The 22,323-nt window shown below is 38.2% G+C and overlaps 1 protein-coding gene across 1 annotated transcript in view; it reads left to right on the top strand.

The window, feature by feature from the left end:
* LOC309889533 (ras GTPase-activating protein 1-like) overlaps nt 1–16,515 on the top strand; it is a gene marked incomplete at its 5' end in the record, with an annotated part of 113,039 nt that extends 96,524 nt beyond the window's left edge. The window contains 6 exons of the mRNA XM_082782382.1: nt 1,510–1,596; nt 6,045–6,112; nt 9,890–9,978; nt 11,653–11,730; nt 12,945–13,079; nt 15,734–16,515. Of these exons, the coding sequence (XP_082638508.1) occupies nt 1,510–1,596; nt 6,045–6,112; nt 9,890–9,978; nt 11,653–11,730; nt 12,945–13,079; nt 15,734–15,817 (541 nt within the window). The 3' untranslated portion in view covers nt 15,818–16,515. The remainder of the gene's footprint in view (nt 1–1,509; nt 1,597–6,044; nt 6,113–9,889; nt 9,979–11,652; nt 11,731–12,944; nt 13,080–15,733) is intronic.
* Nucleotides 16,516–22,323: the final 5,808 nt, after the last annotated feature.

Below are 22,323 nucleotides of genomic sequence, written 5' to 3'. Positions count from 1 at the left end.
TAACCTTATTTGCACTCATGTCCTAAATGAGTAACATTCAAACATAAAACAATAGGAGAAAGCAGAAACACAGGATAAATTTATATAGAAACTAAAATCTGGAAATGTAAATATCAAGTTAGAACAGCCAAAAGCCAAGCCAAGTTTGACCTTACTAAGTCAGCTGATCAAGAATGATGTGTATCTGTTAGCACGGTACTAGAGGAGGGGCATGAAGTTTCCCATTTGTCTTCCCAAGTAACTTTTTGTTTGCTGAGGCCCTGCTTTCCAGGATGTAGGTAGACATCTGCCTGTGGAGCAGAACTAGTGAATGAATTCCATATTTTTCTTTATTTGCATGCATGGCTTTTTCTTCACCTTTTAAACTGGTTTTATCTTGACCTATGAATTTTTCTCCCTTTTGCCCTTCTTATTCTCTCCCCCATCCTGCACAGGGAGAGTGAGGAAGTGATTAGCTGCTGGCTAGGATCAACCCACCACAGAATAGCAGAGTAGCACAGAAGTTTCTTTTGTGTTGGTGAAGAAAAGATTAAGCATTAAAAGTTGTATTTTTTTAAAGGGGAAAACTATTGCTTAACTACCTTTAAACACTTAAAATGTATTTATGGAAACAAATTGTTATTCATTCAGTTAAAAAGTGGGGAAAAAAAGCAACAAATTTATTATAAAACGTTTTTATTCACATATGAATAATCAGAATCTGAATTGCACAATTAGAATTGTGTATTAGTCAAGGACTCTGCCTTTTGTATATGGACTGTCGTAACAGATGTTAAATTAATGTAAAGTTTATGTCTTTGTCCTGGTTTTGGCTAGGATCGAGTTAATTTTAGTCCTAAAGCTGGTATAGTGTTGTGATTTGGATTTAGGATGATAATAACGCTGATAACACACTGATGTTTTAGTTGTTGCAAAGCAGTGCTTACACAGTGTCATGGACTTTGCTACTCCTCATACTGCCCTGCCAGCAAGGAGGCTGGGGGTGCACAAGAAGTTGGGAGGGGACAGAACCAGAACAGCTGACCCAAACTGGCCAAAGGGATATTCCATATGATCCATATGATGTCATGCTGAACAATTAATATGGAGTGGCTGGCTGGGGCGGGGGGGACCACTGCTTAGGGATGGGATGGGTATCAGTCAGCAGGTGGTAAGCAATTGCATTGTGTATCACTTGCTTTCTACGTTATTATTGTTATTATTATCATAATCATTATTATTCTTTCTCTTCCTTTTCTGTCCTATTAAACTGTCTCAACCCACAAGTGTTTACTTTTTTTTCTCTCCTGATTCTCTCCCCCATCCCAGTGGGAGGTGTAGGGGGGGCTGTGAACGACTGTGCGGTGCTTAGCTGCTTGCCGGGTTAAACCACAACAGTCTGAATAATAAATCTATCATTGATAATAATTCTGCATTAAGCAGGAGGTTGGACTAGATACAGCTTCTGAACAGCTGTTTTAATTGCGAAGTTTTTTTAATGGAATGAGTAACTGGCTATTATTTTTACAGGACACTGAGATATATTTATGGATGTTTGCAGAAGTCTGTTCAAAACAAGTGGCCAACTAATACCACAATGAGAACAAGAGTTGTTAGGTATGTTACTTGTTATTTTGTTTTAAGTTGAAAATAATATTTTAACGTCTCATTATTTTCACCCTTCAGTGTGTTTATATATTTTTCTTTCAGTGCCAATTCTTTATAGCACTTACATGGGTTACAACATTATTTAAGATCATGATAGTGCTGGGGCATGATATCCCAATTAAGGTTTGAGAGCTTGCTAGATTTAGTCATGCTGTTAGAACCTTTGCTAGAAATATAGTATAGAGTTCAGTATAGCTTTACTTAATAGCTTTAACTTAGAACTTACTTTTGCATTTTATGATTTTACAAACTAATCTAAAATATTGATTTCCATTTTCATGTTGGGAAAGAGAAAAACTTATCTCAAAGTGATAGTTAACCTTCGTGATACCTCTAGAGAGCAATGGCCTCTGAAGATGATGTTCCTGTCATATGCCATCTGGGAGAATCATGCCTTTTCCAGGAACTCCTGTTCTCTGAACTGGCAATGAGTACAAAAACTCCAGTCTGTATTCATAAACCAATTGAATAATTATTTCTTCCAGTGTTAAACTGGTCGGTTGCCAGCCAGTGCAGGTCAAAAATCTTTGACAAAGATGAGGTCTTAACACTGTCTTTCTAAATGATACTAGAGGTATAAGGGTATCAGAGATGCATCTCTTCTATGTTTGCTTTACGTTTTGTTTTTTGTTTTTTTTTTTCAAGCCTAGCTTGATAGTAGACTAGCATCTGTCACTGATAATGATTTGCTGAGTTTAATCTCTTATTGAACAGTCTTTCAGATGATTTGTCATTGGCTCTTGTTTATCACTGACTTATGTCATTCAGCATCCCATGGAGGGGGAAGGGGGATTGCCTTCAAATTGAGGCTGCTCTTATCAGAGGTGTTGGGACTAGCCTATTCCAAGGGTGTAGAACTTAAAAGCAAATACCATGTCTCTCTGTTCCTCCCTAACTCCAGAGACTGCCATGTGCCTTAAGTGGATACATCTGTCATTCAGAATTTTCCTGGGGTTTCTGCTGGATACTATAAATACTGTCTCCCTTTCACATCACCTTAGCCTTCATAAGTGGATTCTTGTGACTTGTCTTGAGAGTACAGTTTCTTGCAGCTTCCAGTGAAGAATATTATCTTTTATTGTACTGGTTTTGGTCCAATAAAGATTATGTATTCAGAGACAGGTGGGAATTTTTAAAGTGTCTGGGTAGCTTCCCTTCTATATCATTCAAAAAGTGCTGCCATTTCTGTCTGATTGTAAAAGCCCATGTATAGGTATCAACTCATTCTTAATTTAGTTTGACAGGTATAAGAAGCACCAAATCTTCTGTATCTGCAAAGTCTATCTTAGGTTCATACCCCAGTTTACAGAATCACAGAATGGCCAAGGTTGGAAGGGACCTCTGAAGATCATCACCTCCCCTGCCAATCAGGATTGCCTTGAGTACATTGCACAGGATGGCATCCAGGCGGGTTTTGAATTTCTCCATAGAAGACTCCACAGCCTCTCTGGGCAACCAGTTCCAGTGCTCTGTCACCCTCACAGTAAAGAAGTGCCTTCTCATATTCAGCCGGAATATTCTACTGTGCTTCAGTTTGTGCCCGTTCCCTCTTCTCCTTTTGCTGGGCACAACTGAAAAGAGACCAGCTCCATCCTCTCAACACCCTTCCCTCAGATATTGATACACATTAATGAGGTCTCCCCTCAGTCTTAACTTTTCCAGGCTAAACAGGACCAGATCTTTCATCCTGTCCTCGTACGACAGGAGCTGCAGTCCTCTAATCATCTCAGTAGCCCTCCTCTGGACTCGCTCCAGTAGTTCTATGTCCATCTTGTACTGGGTTGTCTTCAACTTCAGGCCATCTAAAAAAGAAATTGGTGCATGTTCTATGACTTCAAAATTATTTACTTCCTCATAGCTTCAAGTACATTCCATAGAAAATATTTTTGTTTCACACTGTTATAAATGAAGTCTCAACTCAATCTGAATTTTGTAATATTTATAAAACAAATATTTCTAAAAGGTATAAAAGGCAAGTAAACAGCGCTGGGTGTGCGGGGAGTCTACGCTCCACCAACAAGCACACACGAATATCAAACATTCTAAATATACAGAACATTGCTTTACATAATAAACCCGAGTATGCCTATACATACGTACAATCAGGAAAGGTAACAAACAATCCTTTAAGTTCCATAACTTACTAAAATCGAGTACACCCATACATATTCACGATCAGAAAAGGTAACAAACAATCCTTTAAGTTCCATGACCTAACAGTCTCCATTTTCCATTTCTTTTCTTGATTACTAACAAGTCTCAATTTTCCATTCTTTTTGAACAATATGTCTCGCTTTAAGTTGTCAAGCAACTCGGTCTTCAGGCCTTATGTATCCCGTTCTTCCCAGATCGAAGAAAAGCATATCCATCTCCTTTTCAAGGCCAATAGGCCTGGGTCAAAAGGCACGTTCAGGTCAACAGGGTCGTAACAGCAAAAGCCTTCGATGGCTGTAGCAGCAGAGGGGCCCATGGCGTAGCAGTTCGATCAGTAAAGGAGCCCGCAGCTCCCTCACTATCTGGCAAACCACACGTTTCTGACTGGTCCCACATGGCTCTTTAAGGCCTCAGAATGCTCGCCAGGTGCCAAGCAATCCCACTGCAACCTTGTCGCTTTTAGTTGCAGAGTCCCACACCTTGACCTCAGTTTGGTCCCATATTTCAGGCTCATAAACTGTCCGATTGTTAATAAGGAGAATAAGCTGTAAGGTTACCAGGACAGTCTTTGTTTCTAAGGACGTATGATTCCCCATAATGAGCAACTGCTTACCAGCGAGAGGCAGTTGTGTGTGCGGGTCCGCTTCTCTCAGCTTGAGCTTCTTCCCAGTTCCGGTGCGCCTATTTCCAGCAACTTTCTATACGAGCTTCTCTGAGCAGTTTGCTGAGTTTGGCCGAACCTATCTTCATGAGGCGATCAATGTGCCTGTTCCCGTCCTGGTCTCTGTTCTGCCAGCCTGTTCCTTTTCATTCCTTCTTTCTGCTTCTTTCAATAAACTTCAACTTTCATAACTTCATCACATCGTGTTGCCTTCCTTTTTTATCTTGAGGGCAGGCTCCCCTCTTATACCCTTATCTCCACAGCAGTTCTTTTCAAAACAACTTTTCATTGGTCAAACAACTTTGAATATAACAACAACAGCAAACACCCAGAAACATCCATGCCTTAATGCTGGGGAACAAGAGACCAGCTGGAGAACAAGAAACCGGAGACTGCTTGGAGTCTCCTGAATCACCCTTCTTTGTTCCCTCTAAACTCTTTTATATTCCTGATGGCCTCATCGTTGAGAGTCTAATGTTATCTCAACCACGGGGCATTCCGACCCCCATGGCCACACTCCCACATCTCCCCCTTCTTTATTAATATCAACCATTTTCTCGACACGAATTACCACTCCATATATAACAACACTGAGCCAGGACTTTTTTGTCATCCGGTAATCTGTGGTTCTTGGAGAAATAGGAAACTTCTATAACACTATATATTAAAATTCAGGTGTCTTGGACAGACAGAAGGTGTGTTAACCCTACCGCTACGTATCAGTTCTGAGTAATTGTGGACAATGCCATCACTGTGTACTTATCAATAAGCAAGATATTGCAAGGTCCTCTTCCTTTTTTTTTTTTTTTTTAAGTGGTCAGGCTTTAGTATTGCTGTAGTGAAAAAGCAGTCTGTTGGTAGTGTACCCTGAACAAAACAAGAGATGAGTTAAATAGCTTTAGTTGGTCTGTATGTCACTTCATTTATAGCAATCTTCTAGAATCACAGTTAACCTCAGATGGATATTTTTTACTTTATCAGCTGTCAACAGAAAGTTAGATTTTTCTCATGCTAAACTAAAGGCTATTTTGGGTTTCTGTTGAGTAAGTTTCTAGTGCTTTTCTCCAGCTTTTCCAGAAAGTAGCTGATCTAGGATAATAATATACTGTTATCAGCTCAGTTTAAGCTGATATAAGGCTATGTTGCTGCCAAAAAAGAGGTTCTGTTCGGACTGCACTCTTGCTTTCCTTACATTGGCTTGGGGGAGCAAGTGGCTACAGGTTCAATTACTTGTAGACTTTTGGGAGGTAGAAGACTAAGTTTTCCTCCTTCTTAAAGCCAGTGCGGTCTTACACCACAGACATCAGTATGGTTTTACGGTTAAGCTTTTCCCAAGTGGTTTCAGAGGTTCACCTTAATTGGGAAATCAATACGCCTGTTTTTATTTCATTTTTTTTATAAAAGTTGAAATCATAACAAGACATTCATAATTAACAAACATTTTCATGAGGGTGCAGGCTCGTTGTTTGTCACCTGTCTCAAAAAGGTTTCCACATTGACTTAAATGCTTAAAGACTACATAATTTTACAATAATTTTTTAACTTCATTATTGAACAAAATACAATTTTCTTCCCATTTCAGTGGCTTTGTTTTTCTTCGACTGATTTGTCCTGCTATACTGAACCCAAGGATGTTTAATATCATCTCAGGTGACTATGCTTCAGATTAAATCCATGCTTTATATAGTAATAGGCATAAACTTACTTTAGTGCCTAATTTAAAAAAATATGAATTCTTTTGAACAGTGTGTCCAAAGCTATGCTATCCATATTAATTGACTGACTTTCTCACTAAGGGACCCAGAACATGGTTTTTACTCTCAAAGGTGAGACAGTGTTTATTCCCAAGGTCTTGTTTTAAAGTAATGTCCAGTCCCTCCGTCTCCCCAGAAAACTTTGTTGATATTTAAAAGATATAATATTGAACTCTTACTTTAGCAGTGTGTAATATATTCGGGGGGGGGGGGGGGGGGGGATGAGGGGGGGACACACGATACGACACGACCAAAACAACAGCAGAAAGCCACAAACACATTTCTTAAATCAACAAGATCTATAAAGTTGAAAAGATCTGCAGAGCCTGGAATACATTTATGAACCTAAAAAAATATGCTTGAGTAATTTGTCTGACATTTTTGCTTAAATAACTTCTAGAAGTTGGAAAAGTCTCTACTTTGAGTCATTAAGTACAGTCAGTCTTAAGTAAGGAATCTTAAATATGAGAGGTATATAGTAGTATGTAAGAAGGGTGTGTTGTGCGGACTTACAATAGTAATCTTGTTTGTCAAAGGCCATACTTAGGCAAGCCAATAAGAACCATTAAACCAAATGTGAAAGTGTTGCATAAAGAAAGCATTACCTGTTTTTTTGATGCTTTCTTTGTAGTGTCTATATCAGTAAATAAAACAGTGACAGGGACTATTCCTTTGCTAGAACAGCATTCCTATACTCGTGTGTGGCAGGATTCTGGCTGATATTGGATAGCATTCTCCTAAACAGTTCTTAGGTGTGATTTGGGTGTTCACATGCATCAGAGAACTATGTCTGACATGGTTGGCATGGGGCTGCTGTGAAGCTTTAAGGGTCAGGGCATGGATTCTCCCATGGCAATTGGCTTAAGCACCTAGAAATATCTCTGGGCTTTTTAACTTAAATGTAGTTGAAGTCTTACAGATGCAACAACTACTGTGTGTGTTATTGTTATTCTAGACATAATGCTGTGTTGAAGGGATTTCAGTTTTTTAAGTTTTGCTGTATTCCTTGTGTGAGAGGAAGAAAGGAAAGGCATTAAAACTGCTGGTGGGAAAACCATAGTACCAAAATATTGGGATATCTGAGTTCTGTAGTTTTAAAAAGTTTGCATATGTTATACTTCATCCATACCTTTTTTTTTGCTAGTCGGTCGAGGGAAGTGATTGTCCCGCTCTACTCTGCGCTGGTGTGGCCACACCTTGAGTACCGTGTGCAGTTCTGGGCACCATAGTACAAAAAGGACGTAAAACTGTTGGAGAGTGTCCAGAGAAGGGCTACAAAGATGGTGAAGGGCCTGGGGGGGGAAGACGTACGAGGAGCAGCTGAGGTCACTTGGCCTGTTCAGCCTGGAAAAGAAGAGGCTGAGGGGAGACCTCATCGCGGTCACCATCTTCCTCATGAGGGGGAGTGGAGGGGAAGGCATTGATCTATTCTCTTTAGTCACCAGTGATAGGACCCGAGGGAATGGAGTCAAGCTGAGGCAGGGGAGGTTTAGGCTGGACTTCAGGAAGAGGTTCTTCACTGAGAGGGTGGTTGCACACTGGAACAGGCTCCCCAGGGAAGTAGTCACTGCACCAAACCTGTCGGAGTTTAAGAAGTGTTTGGACCGTGCACTTAGTCACATGGTCTGAATTTTTGGGTAGACCTGTGTAGTGCCAGGAGTTGGACTCAATGATCCTTATGGGTCCCTTCCAACTTGGGATATTCTATGAGTCTATGATTCTATGATTTTTTCTTTTGCATACTAAGTAAGTATGTAGACGGCACTAAATTAGGAGGAGCTGTTGACTTCCTTGAGGGTAGAGAGGACTTGCAGAGAGATCTTGACAAATTAGATGGTTGGGCAATCACCAACCACATGGAATTTAACAAGAGCAAGTACTGTATTCTGGACCTGGGATGGGGCAACCCTGTATATATATAAAGACTGGGGGACGAGAGGCTGGAGAACCTTTGATCTCCAAAGGGTGATCTGGAGGTTCTAGTTGACAGCAAGTTGAATATGAGAATATGAATATAAGTTGAAGAGTGTGCCCTGGCAGCCAAAAGGACCAACCGTATCCTGGGATGCATTAAGCAAAGTATAGCTAACCAGTCAAGGGAAGTGATTGTCCCACTCTACTCTGTAACGTTTTCTGTCCTCTCTCTAAACTATACTGAATGAGGCCTGAGTCAGTCCAAAAGTTCCTCTCACCTTGTAATGATTTTCATACAGGCTTTGACAAAAGCATTTAAGAACCATTGCCTGGTACATGGTGATCCTTTCTTTAGTGTTTTTTATCATCTTCAGATTTGTGAGTTTATTTTCGAACTTGGGGACTACATTGAGACCACTATGTCTTAAGCTGTAAATGGAATTGTTATCCAGTAATTTGTGTTATCCCTTTAAAGCTTGTCTGTAAATTGTTAGTCCTGTTCAGAAGTCCAGCTAATATTCTCAGCTATCACTAAGGTAAACTTACAGACTCTATATAGGGCTGTTAGAGCTGTTCAAAAAAAAGGGGGCTCTTTCTTTTTGGGGCAAAGCTTCTAACATACTTTTTCGTGTAATAAGGAAAAATATATATATTCTGAAATCTGCATGTATACATAGAGTTCAGTTTCAGTAGCAATGTGCTTGTTCTATCATCTGAACTACCGTTCTCAAAAATATTGAAAAAGTTAATTCCTTTGTTTCAAACTTGATTTTTAAAAAAGAATACTCTTCTTTAGATCAGTTATCTTCATCTTGAAGTTCCCAGTTCTAAGGCTAGTAATGTTTTCCAGAATTGCTTCTTCGAAGGGATGTCTAGCACTAGATGCTATGAACAGCTGAGATTTGTTGCATTAGTGCCTCAGTCTAAGCTCCAGCTAGGCCTAAAAAGTTTGAACTTAATTGCAGTGCTGAGTAGGGTAGGGAGCAGGAAGACAGAGAGCATCAAAAGATGCAGACAGACAATGAACAGTATATAGTATTATGAAGTACTGCAAAATTTACAGTTTATGTAATAATTGTGTTAGTTTTGGAACACTTAAATGGCCAGTAAGCAGAAAGCCAAATTTGACTATAGCTGTTTATAAAAACAACAACAAAAAAACAAACCTACACTTAACACTAATCTTAGTTTAAAACCAGAAGCAATAGTAGCAGGATATTCTTGCATTTGATTTATACAGTAAATAACTATGCTTTCATGCAAATACAAACCTGGATTGCATGCGATCTTTAGTCTATTTTCCCTGTACTAGCAATTTCCCATATAATTTGCATAACAATGCAGGACCCACTTATGTGTGTATGGATAAATAAGGAAAAGGGTAAAATCAATTATTTTATTATATCCTAAGAACAAATAATCCTCCTTTTAACAGAGTTGGTTTTTTTTTGCTTTTCTTTTTTGTGAAAAGACTTTCCACTTAATTCATAGAACTTCTGTTAACCTAAGGCTTCCGAGGAACACTTTCTTACTTTGTTCTGTAAGCAACTAGTACAGAAAGTCAGATATGCATATCAATTTTTGTGGACATAATTAATAATAAAAAAAATTAAAAAAAACAAGTTTTACTTGACCATGACAACATTCAAATTATTTAATTCCATGATAAAAATAAATTGGAGAAGAGATTAACTTTTATGTGACTGGTGGTAGTTTTAAATTAAATGGCCAGTAACTCTCTGCTTTCTATTTCTGTCAGATTCTCCTTCCCCTACTGCTGCAAGAACGTTGACACTGGTCGCCAAGTCTGTGCAAAATTTAGCAAATCTGGTTGAGTTTGGAGCTAAGGTGAATATAATTCTATACAGAACAGCCTAGAACTGCATTGTCAATACATTTCAATGTTCCTGTTTAATACAGGCAAAAATCTATTGCTGTTTGGTTGTACAAAGCCTAATGTGTGATCTGGGTGTCTTCATCAGCAAGGAGACCTTGTTCCTGCAGTTCATCCAATCCTCTTCATTTGGAGCTCAACAGGGAACTAATTTAAACTAGAGCAGTAGCATAATGTCTGTCTGCATTGGGAAGAGGAATCAATCATTTTGAGAATGAATCATCTAGAAATTGGTGTGAATGGTTTGGTGCATACCATGAGGATTTTGAATCTGGTAGTATGAACAACAGAAATAGTCTGTTAAAATAATTGATGAACCAGTGACCATACTAGTAGGTGTTATAGAGTGTAATGCAACCATATTTTCATTCTATGAGAATGGATAAACTCAGACATATGTTCCAAAGACAACAATGGAAGTAGTGGACTGTTTTGTCTGTCGGTGACCAAAATGGTAGCAGCCATACCCTAGTATTTTTGGTGTTGGAGTTGGAAAAGTAGGAGAGGAGAGGCAGGCAGCCATTCCTCTGCAAAGAAAACAGCTATGTAATGGTAAAATGGGTAAATTTTATTTAGGAATATCCATATCAAAAAGACAACTGAGAAATGCTAAAGCAGAAATCTGTGATTAGAAAGAATCTGTTCAAAAAAGGTGTATCATCTGCCTTAAGTAGATGATAGCAGACTTTTTTGCATTTCCACTGATTATTTAATGTCAAAAAGGGGAGACATCTTTCAGTAATATTGGTATGCCTCTGTACAGAACCTTAAAAGAAAATGGATATAGAATGTATTTTATAGAATATATGTAATAATTCTCTTTCAAACTAAGACCAATCAGGAAGAAACATCCAGCTGGATATAGAGTATTTAATTCTGAAACAAATGAATAACTGTCAGCCTTTCCATCTGCACCACACCCTCTCCACATGCACACTTTTGCACTACTTATTCCTTAGAGTGGCATTTTTCTATTGGTACAGCATTTTGAAACACCACTTTTATTTGTACTCATCTTCATATTGCTTGACATAATTTTGTAAATCAGTTTTACAAGTTGCACTAAAAAGACTCAGCTTTTAATAAAGTCTCTATTGTATCACTAAAAGAATGCCAGCAGCAACTGGTCTGTTCTGGTTCCCAAGCCTCAGCTTGGTTGAACAATACATTTGTTGATGTAAGCATAATGAAAGATAGTGAGTTCAGGCTGCCATTATAAAGCTGTTTGTTTGACACTCGCAAGTTGGAATGTAAGCATTAATGAAAGAACGAGAAGGAGGGCACTTATTTCCAGATGTTACCTCTGAAAGTTGTTGTTTGTTGTTTTTTTTCATTGAAGCTATGTATCGGAGAAATGTCCATCTTGAAATTTTAAATTTCTGAAATATTTGTGTCACTGTGCCTATATAAACAATTTCAGAATACATCTGGAATACAAAAAAAAAAAAAAAGTGTAGCATTTTGACTGCTGGTACACCAGTCATTATAAATTCACTTGAAAAAATAAAATTACTCCAGATGACACATTTGTGTTTTGTAGTGTCACTTCTCTGATAACAATTCATTCATTTCAGATATGACTACATTGATATTGATTTGTTCTAATAAATACTTTTAAAAATTACTAGGAGCCATATATGGAGGGGGTAAATCCATTCATCAAGAGTAACAAACACCGTATGATCATGTTCTTAGATGAACTTGGGGTAAGTTCGTTTTTCTTTTTTATAATCTTTTTAATCTATTGGAAGCTATTGGAATTTGCATAGCAACATCATAAATGAAAATTCTTTACAGTTCTTAACTATCTCAAATGCATCATCTTCCACACGATTTTGAATGCTTGCTACTGAAAAACTTCTTATCCATGTTTAGGAACTGCAGATTGCTCTTGGCCTGTCGCACAGAATTAAAACCATCAAATGTCTTGAGGGGTTGGAATCGTTTAGCATTGCTGTATACATGAGATCTCTTTGAGCTTTTCTCTGAAGATTAGGGCTTTTGGCCAAAACTACCTTTCTTTTATATTTTATGACAAATTACATGTAAGAATTTGTTTTATGGTTTTGACCAGACATTTTAAAAAAAAGTTTGTTTTTTTTTAAAGTATTATGTTCAGTTGCAGTTATACATTACCAAACGTGTCTCTGCATGTATTCTAGATCTTGTATTTTAAAATAAAATAATAATTGCAGTTCATATCAAAACTGTTACTGTTTTGTGTATGGTAGCTATAATAAGAGTACGGAGCTCATGTTTGTGCATATGTGTGTATGTATGTGTGCATACATGTTTAAATTGAGAATTTGTTTTAAAAAATAAGATGAAAGAAATGTGCCTAGCTTCCTGAATTGATCCATTAAGTGGCCTAGAAGACACAGCACAATATTTTGATAATCTGTAAGAGTGAGTGTTTGAAGCGTGTCAATTAGATCAGTTGCCATATGTCACCTTTTTCTGGTTAAATGGCAACTTCTTACATGTATTATGATATACTGTTTTTTCTTTAAATGACAGATTCAATACAAGGACTCTGAAAATTCTTCATTTTTAAAATAACTGATTAAACTACTGCTGTAATATGAATCTCTATTCTCAGTATCTTTCTGGTCAGCTTAGAGGCAGCATAGCAACATCAGACCTTTTAGTAGAACCCTCCTACTAGGAATAGGAATTGCTGTTTATTTAGTAATCACTCCACATGAAATGTGTAACCATAATTAAAATGTCTTTGTTAAATATATGCTTGTGGAGTGAAGGAAATATATAATTTGTATTATATAACATGAACAAGAAAACTTAATTTTGAAGAAAAACGTTACAGTACTTGTTTGCAGTATTGAAACAACTGTAGAACTGTAATTTCCAGTATGCCTGGGTACTCACCATTCTAAGTCTGCTCTCATAATTTTTGTTAAAGAATGTTCCTGAGCTTCCAGACACTACAGAACACTCTAGAACTGATTTATCTCGTTATCTGGCAGCCTTGCATGAGATGTGTGTGGCACATTCAGATGAACTTCGGACACTCAGTAATGAGCGAGGTGTAATGCAGGTAAACTACAATGGTTAACAAAAATCTTAAGTCTTGAGTTATTGCTTAATATCACGATTCTTTTGTAATATTTCTGGTCAGTAGTGTGAGTGATAAAAGTTTTAATATGTACTTTTCACAAGGAGGTAGGTATCTGTAAAGGTAAATGGCTGGTTTGGGCTGGGATAGAGTTAATTTTCATCCTAATAGCTGTTATGGTGCTATGTTTTGGATTTAGGATGAGAATGTTGATAACACAACCATGTTTTAGTTGTTGCAGAGCAATGCTTACACTAAGTCAAGGACTTTTCAGCTTCTCATACTGTCCTGCCAGCAAGGAAGCTGGGGGTGCACAAGAAGCTGGGAGGGGACAGAACCAGGACAGTTGACCCAAACTGGCCAAAGGGTTATTCTATACCATGTCATGTCATGCTGAACAATAAAACTGGAAGAGTTGGCCATGAAGACTGCCCCTGCTCAGGGACTAGCTGGGCATTGGTTGGCAGGTGGTGAGCAACTGCACTGTGCATCACTTGTTTTGTATATTCTTTTATCATAATTAATATTATTTTCCCTTCCTTTTCTGTCCTATTAAACTGTCTTTATCTACCCAATGAGTTTTACTTTTTTCCCATTCTCTCCCCCATCCCACTGTGGGGGAGTGAGCAAACAGCTATTTGGTGCTTAGCTGACTGCCTGGTTAAACCACAACAGTAAAGAAGCTCAAAACCATGGACTAAGTATTTATGCAATAAAACCAAAATGTTTTACAGGGATGCTTTTTAGTTTCCAGAAGAAGCTTTTACTTTTTAGAGGAAGCCTAAACCCAAGAAATTACTGTCTCCTGACAGGCTCTCTGGGTCACAAGTTTTTTAGGATCTTTTTTTTAATTGAAAACTAAATTTACTTTCCTTAGGTGTCTATCACTAATTCACTTCTGCTTCCTGATTTATTACATTTGTAAACAAACATGGCCAACTTCTCTAGCAAGCACTATAAATGACTCTTCTGTTCCAACTATTAAGCAAATGTACTATTGTGGTGTTTTTACCGTGCTAGGCAGCTGAACTCCACCACAACCGCTCTCTCACTCCCCCTCCTTAGAAGAGGAGGGGAAGAAGTAAAGGAAAGAACAACTCATTGGTTGAGATGAGGATAATTTAAATAAAGGGAAAAATAGTTATTAAGGACAGATTATTATTAATTAAATAATTTAACTAAAGGGAAATAAGGAAAAGGGGAAAAGGGAGGGGAAAAGGGAAAAAAAAAAAAAAAAAAAAAAAAAAAACAAGTAAAGGCTGTGTGGAAGTGCAGAGGAAAGAAATTACTCTCTACTTCCCACAAATGAGCGATGATTGACCACGTCCTTGAAGCAGGGCCTCAATGCACATAGCCAGTGTTCGGGAGAACAGAAGTTTTCACAACGAGAGCCCACCCCTCCCCTCTTCTTCCTGTTTCCACCTTTTATTGCTGAGTGTGACATCACATGGTATGGAATATCCCTTTGGCTGGTTTAGGTCAGCTGCCCTGGTGATGTTTCTCTTCTCACTTTTTGCCCACCCCCTAGGAAGGTTAGAGAGAGTCCTGATGCTGTGCCAGCAATGCTCATCAGCAGACACAACACTGGTGTGATACCACTGCTGTTCTAGCTACAAGTGTAGAGCACAGCACTGTATGGGCTGCTGCAGGGAAAGTTAACTCCCCAGCTAGACCCAGTACAACTATAAATTATTATTCTTTTCCAACTATTAAACGTCTATGTAACTTTTATGAAAACTTATTTTTAATAAGAAAAATGTTCAAATGACTACCTTTTTTAGTATTTTGAGACAAAGAAATTTATTTGCTAATGGTCTACTAATTACAATAGGCAAGTCATTACTCAAATTTCAGTAGTAATGTTTTTTGGGTTTTGTTTTGTTTTTAATCAAGGGGGTTACTGCAAACCTTTATATGATTTTGCAAAATGTGAAAATACATTTGTATTTAATCATCTTTGGCAGAAGAAAGCTCAAGGAATTAAAAATGAAATAATGTTTCATTACAGCAGTTCAAATCTAATCCCATTTAATAACTACTACAGTTTACCTCTTTGGTGGCATTATGGGGAAAAAATCATCATATTCAAGTTCATAATTCATTCACAGCTACTAGTAGTCTTGGCAAGGCAAAAACAATGGCTAGACTGGCATGCAGGATAATAGAAGCTTTCAATACTACATACTCACTTAGAGATAAGGGTTATTTCTTTTACAAGGTTTGTATCTGAAGTACTTAATGATAACAGATGTGATACTGTTTCCTCAATACTTATTTCTACTTCAGAAGACTAATTTCTTCTTGTGGGTTTCCATAAAGAAAACTCTTGATTTATTTTTTTCTTCCCTTTTCCTCCTGTCAGTGAGGTTAAGTTGGTTAACTTTCAGGTTAAGTTGGCAAGATTTAATGGGTGTCCATGGATGCTGATAAATTTCATATTGCTGTTTTACAGTTGCCTTTTGAAGTAATGTCTTAATAGCAAGGGAACTGGAGCTGTGACGGCTTTGGTGTGTGTGTGTTGATATATATTTTAAACTATCTAATTACAGGTCTGGTAGGCTAATGTTGATGGTTCTCAAGCAAGGTGTTTGTTTTTCTCTAGTTGCTAATGTAGGGTTGTACTCTTTTTTCTACAGCATGTTCTTAAGAAGTTGTTGGCTATTACGGAGCTGCTTCAACAAAAACAAAATCAGTATTCAGTGTCTAATAACATCAGGTAGCAACCTGAATTCTGCATGGATCCAGCATGTCTAATATGGCAACTCACACCAGTATCACTTTTGGTTTTTAGCTCTTGCCAAAAATAGCACACCCTGTCACATTACCAGTGATGTGTGAACTATGCAAAGAGAAAACAAAGATCCTGTTGGTGAATGATTGTGCCAGCAGATTTTTAAGCTATCTGTGCAGAACAGTTGCACTTTTCCTCTTGGAACCAGTTCTTATAACCTCTGAGCCTTGGTGTACAGTTTACCTTCTGCAAAGAAAATGCTGTGACTGTCTTGAACTTGAAAAATTGCTTTCAGCACCTCTAATTGCCAAACCTTTTCTGTCTTGTTGGAAAAGAATTATCAACTGACAAGGAAAGAAATGCATTGTTTTGACAGCTACATATAATGGGATAACATTTCTTACTATAATTTCTGACTGGTTACAATTATTATGGCTTTGACCGTTTCAACCACTTGAACTTGTATTTACAGTTTGTAGACTTTGATGGGTATAGTAAGAACAATTGTTGTTGTACACTTTTTACACCATGCTGTTTCTCTTGCTGGAATCTTGTTAAAAGACAATATGCAGAATGGGTCTTGTCAGCTTTATTCTTTAATGTGCCACATTCAGTCTAAATTCTTACATTAAGGACTATATCCATACAGATAAATCACAATGCTTTTGTAAAATGTTTACAACAGTAAAGAATTTTAATTCAATAAATTTACTATTGTATCAGATGTGCATGTGTCCATTAAAACATTTTATGAAATAAATGTAGGTCGGTCTTCTGTGTAAAGTAAACTTACCACAAATCTTATTTTTAAACATAAAAAATAAGTTTTTAAATAATCAAGCTGCAGATAGACTCTTTGTGGAAATTAGCTAACCTTGGCTGCTGTGGAAATTTTTATAGTGTCTACCTAAATAATACTTTGAAATGTTCATACAGTGTCACATTATAAGTCAGTAATTGAGAATCATCGAATCTTAGAATAGTTTGGGTTGGAAGGGACCTTAAAGATTGTCTAATTCCAACCTTCCTGCCATGTGCAGGGATACCTTCCAATAGACCAGGTTGCCCAAAGCCCCAACCAACCTGGCCTTGAACACCTTCAGGGATGGGGCATCCACAACATCTCTGGGAAACCTGTTCCAGTGCCTCACTACAGTCTGAGTGAAGAATTTCTTCCTAATGTTTAATCTAAATCTCTCCTCTTTTACTTTAAAGCCGTTCCCCCTTGTCCTATCACTGCACTCCCTGATAAAGAGACCCTCCCCATCTTTCATGTAGGCCTCCTTTAGGTACTGGAAGACTACTATAAGGTCTCCCCAGAGCCTTCTCTTCTCCAGGCTTAACAAACTCAACTCTCACAGCCTCTCTTCATAGGAGAGCCCTCTGATCATCTTTGTGGCCCTCCTCTGAATCTGTTCCAACAGGTCCATGTCTCTTGTGCTGGGGGCCCCAGAGCTGTACTCAGTACTCCAGGTGGAGTCTCACAAGAGCAGAGTAGAGAGGGAGAATCACCTCCCTTGACCTGCTGGCCATACTTCTTTTGTTGCAGTCCAAGATGCAGTTGGCTTTCTGGGTTGCAAGTGCACATTGCTGGCTCCTGTCCAGCTTTTTGTCCACCAGTACCCCCAAGTTCTTTTCTGCATGTCTGTTCTCAATCCATTCATCGTCCAGTCTGTACTGATGTTTGGGAGTGCCCTGACCCAGATGCAAGACCTTGCACTTTGCCTTGTTGAACTTCATGAGATTTGCATGGGCCCACCTCTTAAGCCTGTCAAGGTCCTTCTGGATAACATCCTTTCCCTCTAGCATATAAACTGTACCATAGCTTGGTGTCATCAGCAAACTTGCTGAGGGTGCACTCAAATTCCACTGTCCATGTCACCAGCAAAGATGTTAGTCCTGGTCCCAATACATACACATGAAGGAGACAACTTGTCACTGGTCTCCACCTGAACTTTGACCGCATCTCTCTGGATGCAACCATCCAGCCAATTCCTTATCCACCAAAAAGTCCACCCATCAAATCCATGTATTCCACTTCAGAGACAAGGATGTTATGGGAGAACTGTATTTCATGTTCAATGTGGTGTCCAGCAGGACCCCCAGGTCTGCTTTCTAGCTGGGTGGTCCCTGGTGTGTACTGGTGCCTGGGGTTATTCCTCCACAAGTTCAGGATTCTGCACTTGGCTTTGTTGATCTTAATTAGGTTCTCATGGGCCCACCTCTCAAGCCTGTCCAGGACCCTCTGGATAGCATCCATTCCCTCCAGTGTTGACTGCACCACACAGCTTAGTGTCATCGGCAAACTTGCTGAGGGTGCACTCAATCCCACTATCCATGTTGGCAACAAAGATGTTAAATATTGCCTATGTAGTTCTGAGGGGCACCACTTATCACTGGTCTCCACCTGTACATCAAGCTGTTGACTGTAACTCGAGTACGATCATCCAGCTAATTCCTTATCCGCCAGTAAGGAATTCCCACATTCGTTTATTTTAGCATGAATTGTCAAAATAGCATCAACTTGTCCATAATCCATATTATAGACTGGCTAAGAGTTTCAATACATAAAATAGGAAAAAAAACTTGATTTGTATGTACCTCTCATGGAGCAAGAAAGTAGATGTGTTAAAACTATTAAAATGTAAGTTGAAAGTAAAATATGCAATTAATTTAGAGGATGTTTCAGCATTCTCATTCATGACTTCCCATTTCTTGTGAGTGACATAATGAATAAAAAGACACTGAGATTCACTGTGAGTAATCACATTATTGTATAATATGAATGTGTCTGTTGCACTATTGGAACAACTGTTATATCTGAGAGCTCTAAAGTGTGAATAACATACTTAATAGGTAGAGCTGATGCCCTTAATATGGCCTAAGACATCCATTTGCAGGGCTATGATATTATTGAGTCTTTTGTAGATCCTCCCCTATAAAAATGCTTGACCTGCTGAAGTCAAGCTTGTATTAAATGACACCTTAGAGGAAAAAGTAAATTAATAATAGTCTTGGTTAATCTTGGTTTCAGCACTACTTATTCACCCCCTCACCTCTTTTTTTTTTTAAATTATGGAATACAAAGTCAGGTCATTAGTACAAATGCATGAGCCAGCCCCAGTTCATATCATGTTTTTGTGTGAGGAACTGTTGCCAAATACCCTGCTTGTAGCTTTCAACTGGATCAGAAGGTAATATATACTATCCTTAGCAAAGGTTTTGATTAAATTTCATTTCCATTACTTCCTTTTGAAGGTATGTAAATGATGTCAGGCCATCTGAATTAAAAATGTGATACCTACTTTCTTCCCTGATTACTCAACCTCTGACCCTGGTGTAGAAGAATGATTTATTAAAATATGATGGTGCAAGTAGTAAATGAAAAACAAACAAAAAAATGAAAATGAAATTTGGAAAACAGGTAGGGCTGGTTATTTACCTGTGACATACAAAATGTATTAATAAAAAGGAATACGTAAATCTCAAAGTTGCATTTTAGGTATGTGTATTAAACAATTGGCACCACTACTTATTTTCTAAAATAGTGTGAAAATTAATGTTGTAGTTTGCACTGCAACAGCAGCTTAAGCACCACACAGTACACTCTTCCCCCAAAAGCAGAACGGGGGAAAATAAGAGAGCGGTATAATAGAGAGAGCTCAATAAGTGAAGGAAAGAGGAAAAAAAGAGGAAGAAGAAAAAAAAACAAAAACAGAACAGAACAAGTGATGCAAAGGCAGTCACTCAGTCACTCACAATCTCCCACAAGTAGACTGATATCTAGTCAGTCTTTGAACAACCACCCTTTCCTCCACTTGTATTGCTGAGCATGACATTATAGGGCATGGACTTGACGTCAGGAGGGGGTTCTTCACAGAGAGGGTGGTTGCACACTGGAACAGGCTCCCCAGGGAAGTGGTCACTGCACCGAGCCTGTCTGAATTTAAGAAGAGATTGGACTGTGCACTTAGTCACATGGTCTGAACTTTTGGGTAGACCTGTGCGGTGTCAAGAGTTGGACTTGATGATCCTTAAGGGTCCCTTCCAACTCAGGATATTCTATGATTCTATGATTCTATGACTATCATCTTGGTCAGTTCAGGTCAGCTGTCCCAGCTCTGTCCCCTCCCAATTTCTTGCCTGCCCCCAACCTACTTGCACTGGGGGACACAGAGCTGGAAAGAGAAAGCCTTGATGCTGTGCAAGCAGTGTTCAGCAATAGCCAAAACACCTATGTGTTATCAACACTGTTTTAATCACACATCCAAAACCCAGCACCATGACAGGCTGCTATGAAGAAAATTAACTGTCCCAGCTGGACCCAATACAATGAAATGCTGTGGCATAGCTTTGAACAGTATATAACCACTGGATGTTAAAAAAAAAAAAAAAAAACCCTCAGGTGTCTTCATGTGTATTAGTTGCTGTAATCCTATAGCTGCAGGATCAACAGATGCAGCAACAGGTTAAGCCACACAACTATGATTATTATTTTTCATATGGTAGCTGCTGCAGCCTCTTTTTAACAGCATATTTGAGAAAAATATTGGGAATGGTGAAAATGTTATGAGCAAGGCTGTTTTCTTTTAACTGATTAAATGACAATCCTGGGAAGAAGGTAGCACATCCTGCTCTAAAGCACTTAAGGATCGGTCTCCTTATATTTATTCATTTTCCTAAATGGCAAGTTTGACATGAACTACTGCTGTGATGTAATCCTAAACTGTTTCTAAACCAAAACTCTTCACTTAGTGACAGATCTGTAAAAGCAAACATTTCATATTACTGTTTGACTTAAAATGCACAAGTTTTTAAATGGAATTAAAACTATTTACTTCAGCAAAGTCAAATGCTTTACTGTAAAATTTTAGAACTGACAGAATACCTCACACTACAGAGTAAGGAACCTGTAGTAGGTTTTGAGAGTTTGGTTAACACTTGCCCTACTGAAAAAGCAGATAGGCTGAGTAGGTTCTGGCACTCTAAATTACAGGGGTAAGATACCATCTTCTTTCAAGGTTATAGTGAATCCACAACACAGAAGGAAAATCCACATAGAAGGAAAAAAGTCATACCTTGAACTCTGTGTGCAGTTGACGTGTTTTATGGTGAAGTGGCCCAGACAATACATAACTAAAGGTGCGTGGTAATGCTGCAGTGTCAAAGTAGCTTCTATTATATATTCAAAAATTTTCATGTAATGAATAAATGGTCAGAGTTGCCACCCTGGATTTTAAGAGAGCAAATTTTAAGTTTCTCAGGGAGCTAGTGTTACCATAAAAGCCAGTTGAAGAAACTCTGTGTGAGAAAAATCTCTAACAATTTTCTTCAGACAGGATATTCTGTGAAGCTATTTTATTCGCAATTGCAATGGCAGACATCCTGCCAATTAGGAGCGCATTTTAGTAAACAAATCATAACCCTTTAATTCCCTATTACCCAACACCTGATCACCTCCCCTGTTTCCTCATTGGCTGAGTACTACAGGTTAACAAGCTACTCGATGCTCCTCTATACCATATATTTACAATTTTTCTTTTTTTTCAACCCTTTAATTTCTCCCTTTTCCTTTTTTTTTCCCTTTCTTATGCTTTGAGAACCTGTGATCTTTCTTTTACTGTTCCCACACCGTTCGTCCTGTTTTTCTCAAGCTTCCACCTTATTTTGGAACAGTGAGGCCTTCTACTGTCCATTTATCTACTTAGCATTTCTCCTTATTATGACTACACAACTACCTTGGAATACAGAAAAATAATTCTTTACTGCAAAAACACAACTTCATTTCTCACAATTCCCATCTCTTCTTACTCCTATTGTTGTTTTTGCACCTCTTCACGTACCAGACTCTTGAGTTTTTCCAACATTAAGGTGCAATATTCTTCTTCGGATATCACAGGGGATGACAGATATACAATGTCATTATTATTACAATAGCAACAAATAGTTGTTTGAGCCAATTCTATTCAGGTAACCATGAAATTAGTTTCTCCCAAATGTTTCTAAATCCAAAGGAATTGTCATCTTGAGTTTCTCTATGTAGGACCTTGTTGTGTGCTTTTTTTTTTTCCCCAGATATTTTTGAGATCAGTCAAATTCATCCCATTTGATCTACATATTTACAGCTGTGGTGGTTTTACCATGCTATGCAGCTAAACACCACAACCGCTCTCTCACTCATCCTCCTTAGATGAGGAGGGGAATAAGTAAAGTAAAGGACAACTCATGGGTTGAGATAAGGATAATTTAATTAAAGCTAAAAATTGATAATAATAATTATTAAGGAAAGATTATTATTAACTAATCAATGTAAGTAAAGGGGAAAAAAAAAGGAAAGGGGAAAAGGGAGGAGGAAAGGGAAAAAATAAAAATATAAAAATAAAGGCTATGTGGAAGTGTTGGGGAATTTTTGAAACAGCAAGGAGGCCATGACTTGCTGCAGCTGAGCAAACCAAGCTACCAGGACGACTATGAGGAACTGCCATAACGATGTTC

This window comes from Aythya marila (assembly GCF_965140915.1).
Source record: "Aythya marila genome assembly, chromosome: W".
Lineage (NCBI taxonomy): Eukaryota > Metazoa > Chordata > Aves > Anseriformes > Anatidae > Aythya > Aythya marila.
The sequence above is the reverse complement of the archived record's forward strand: the minus strand, read 5'-3'. Positions and strand labels throughout refer to the sequence as shown.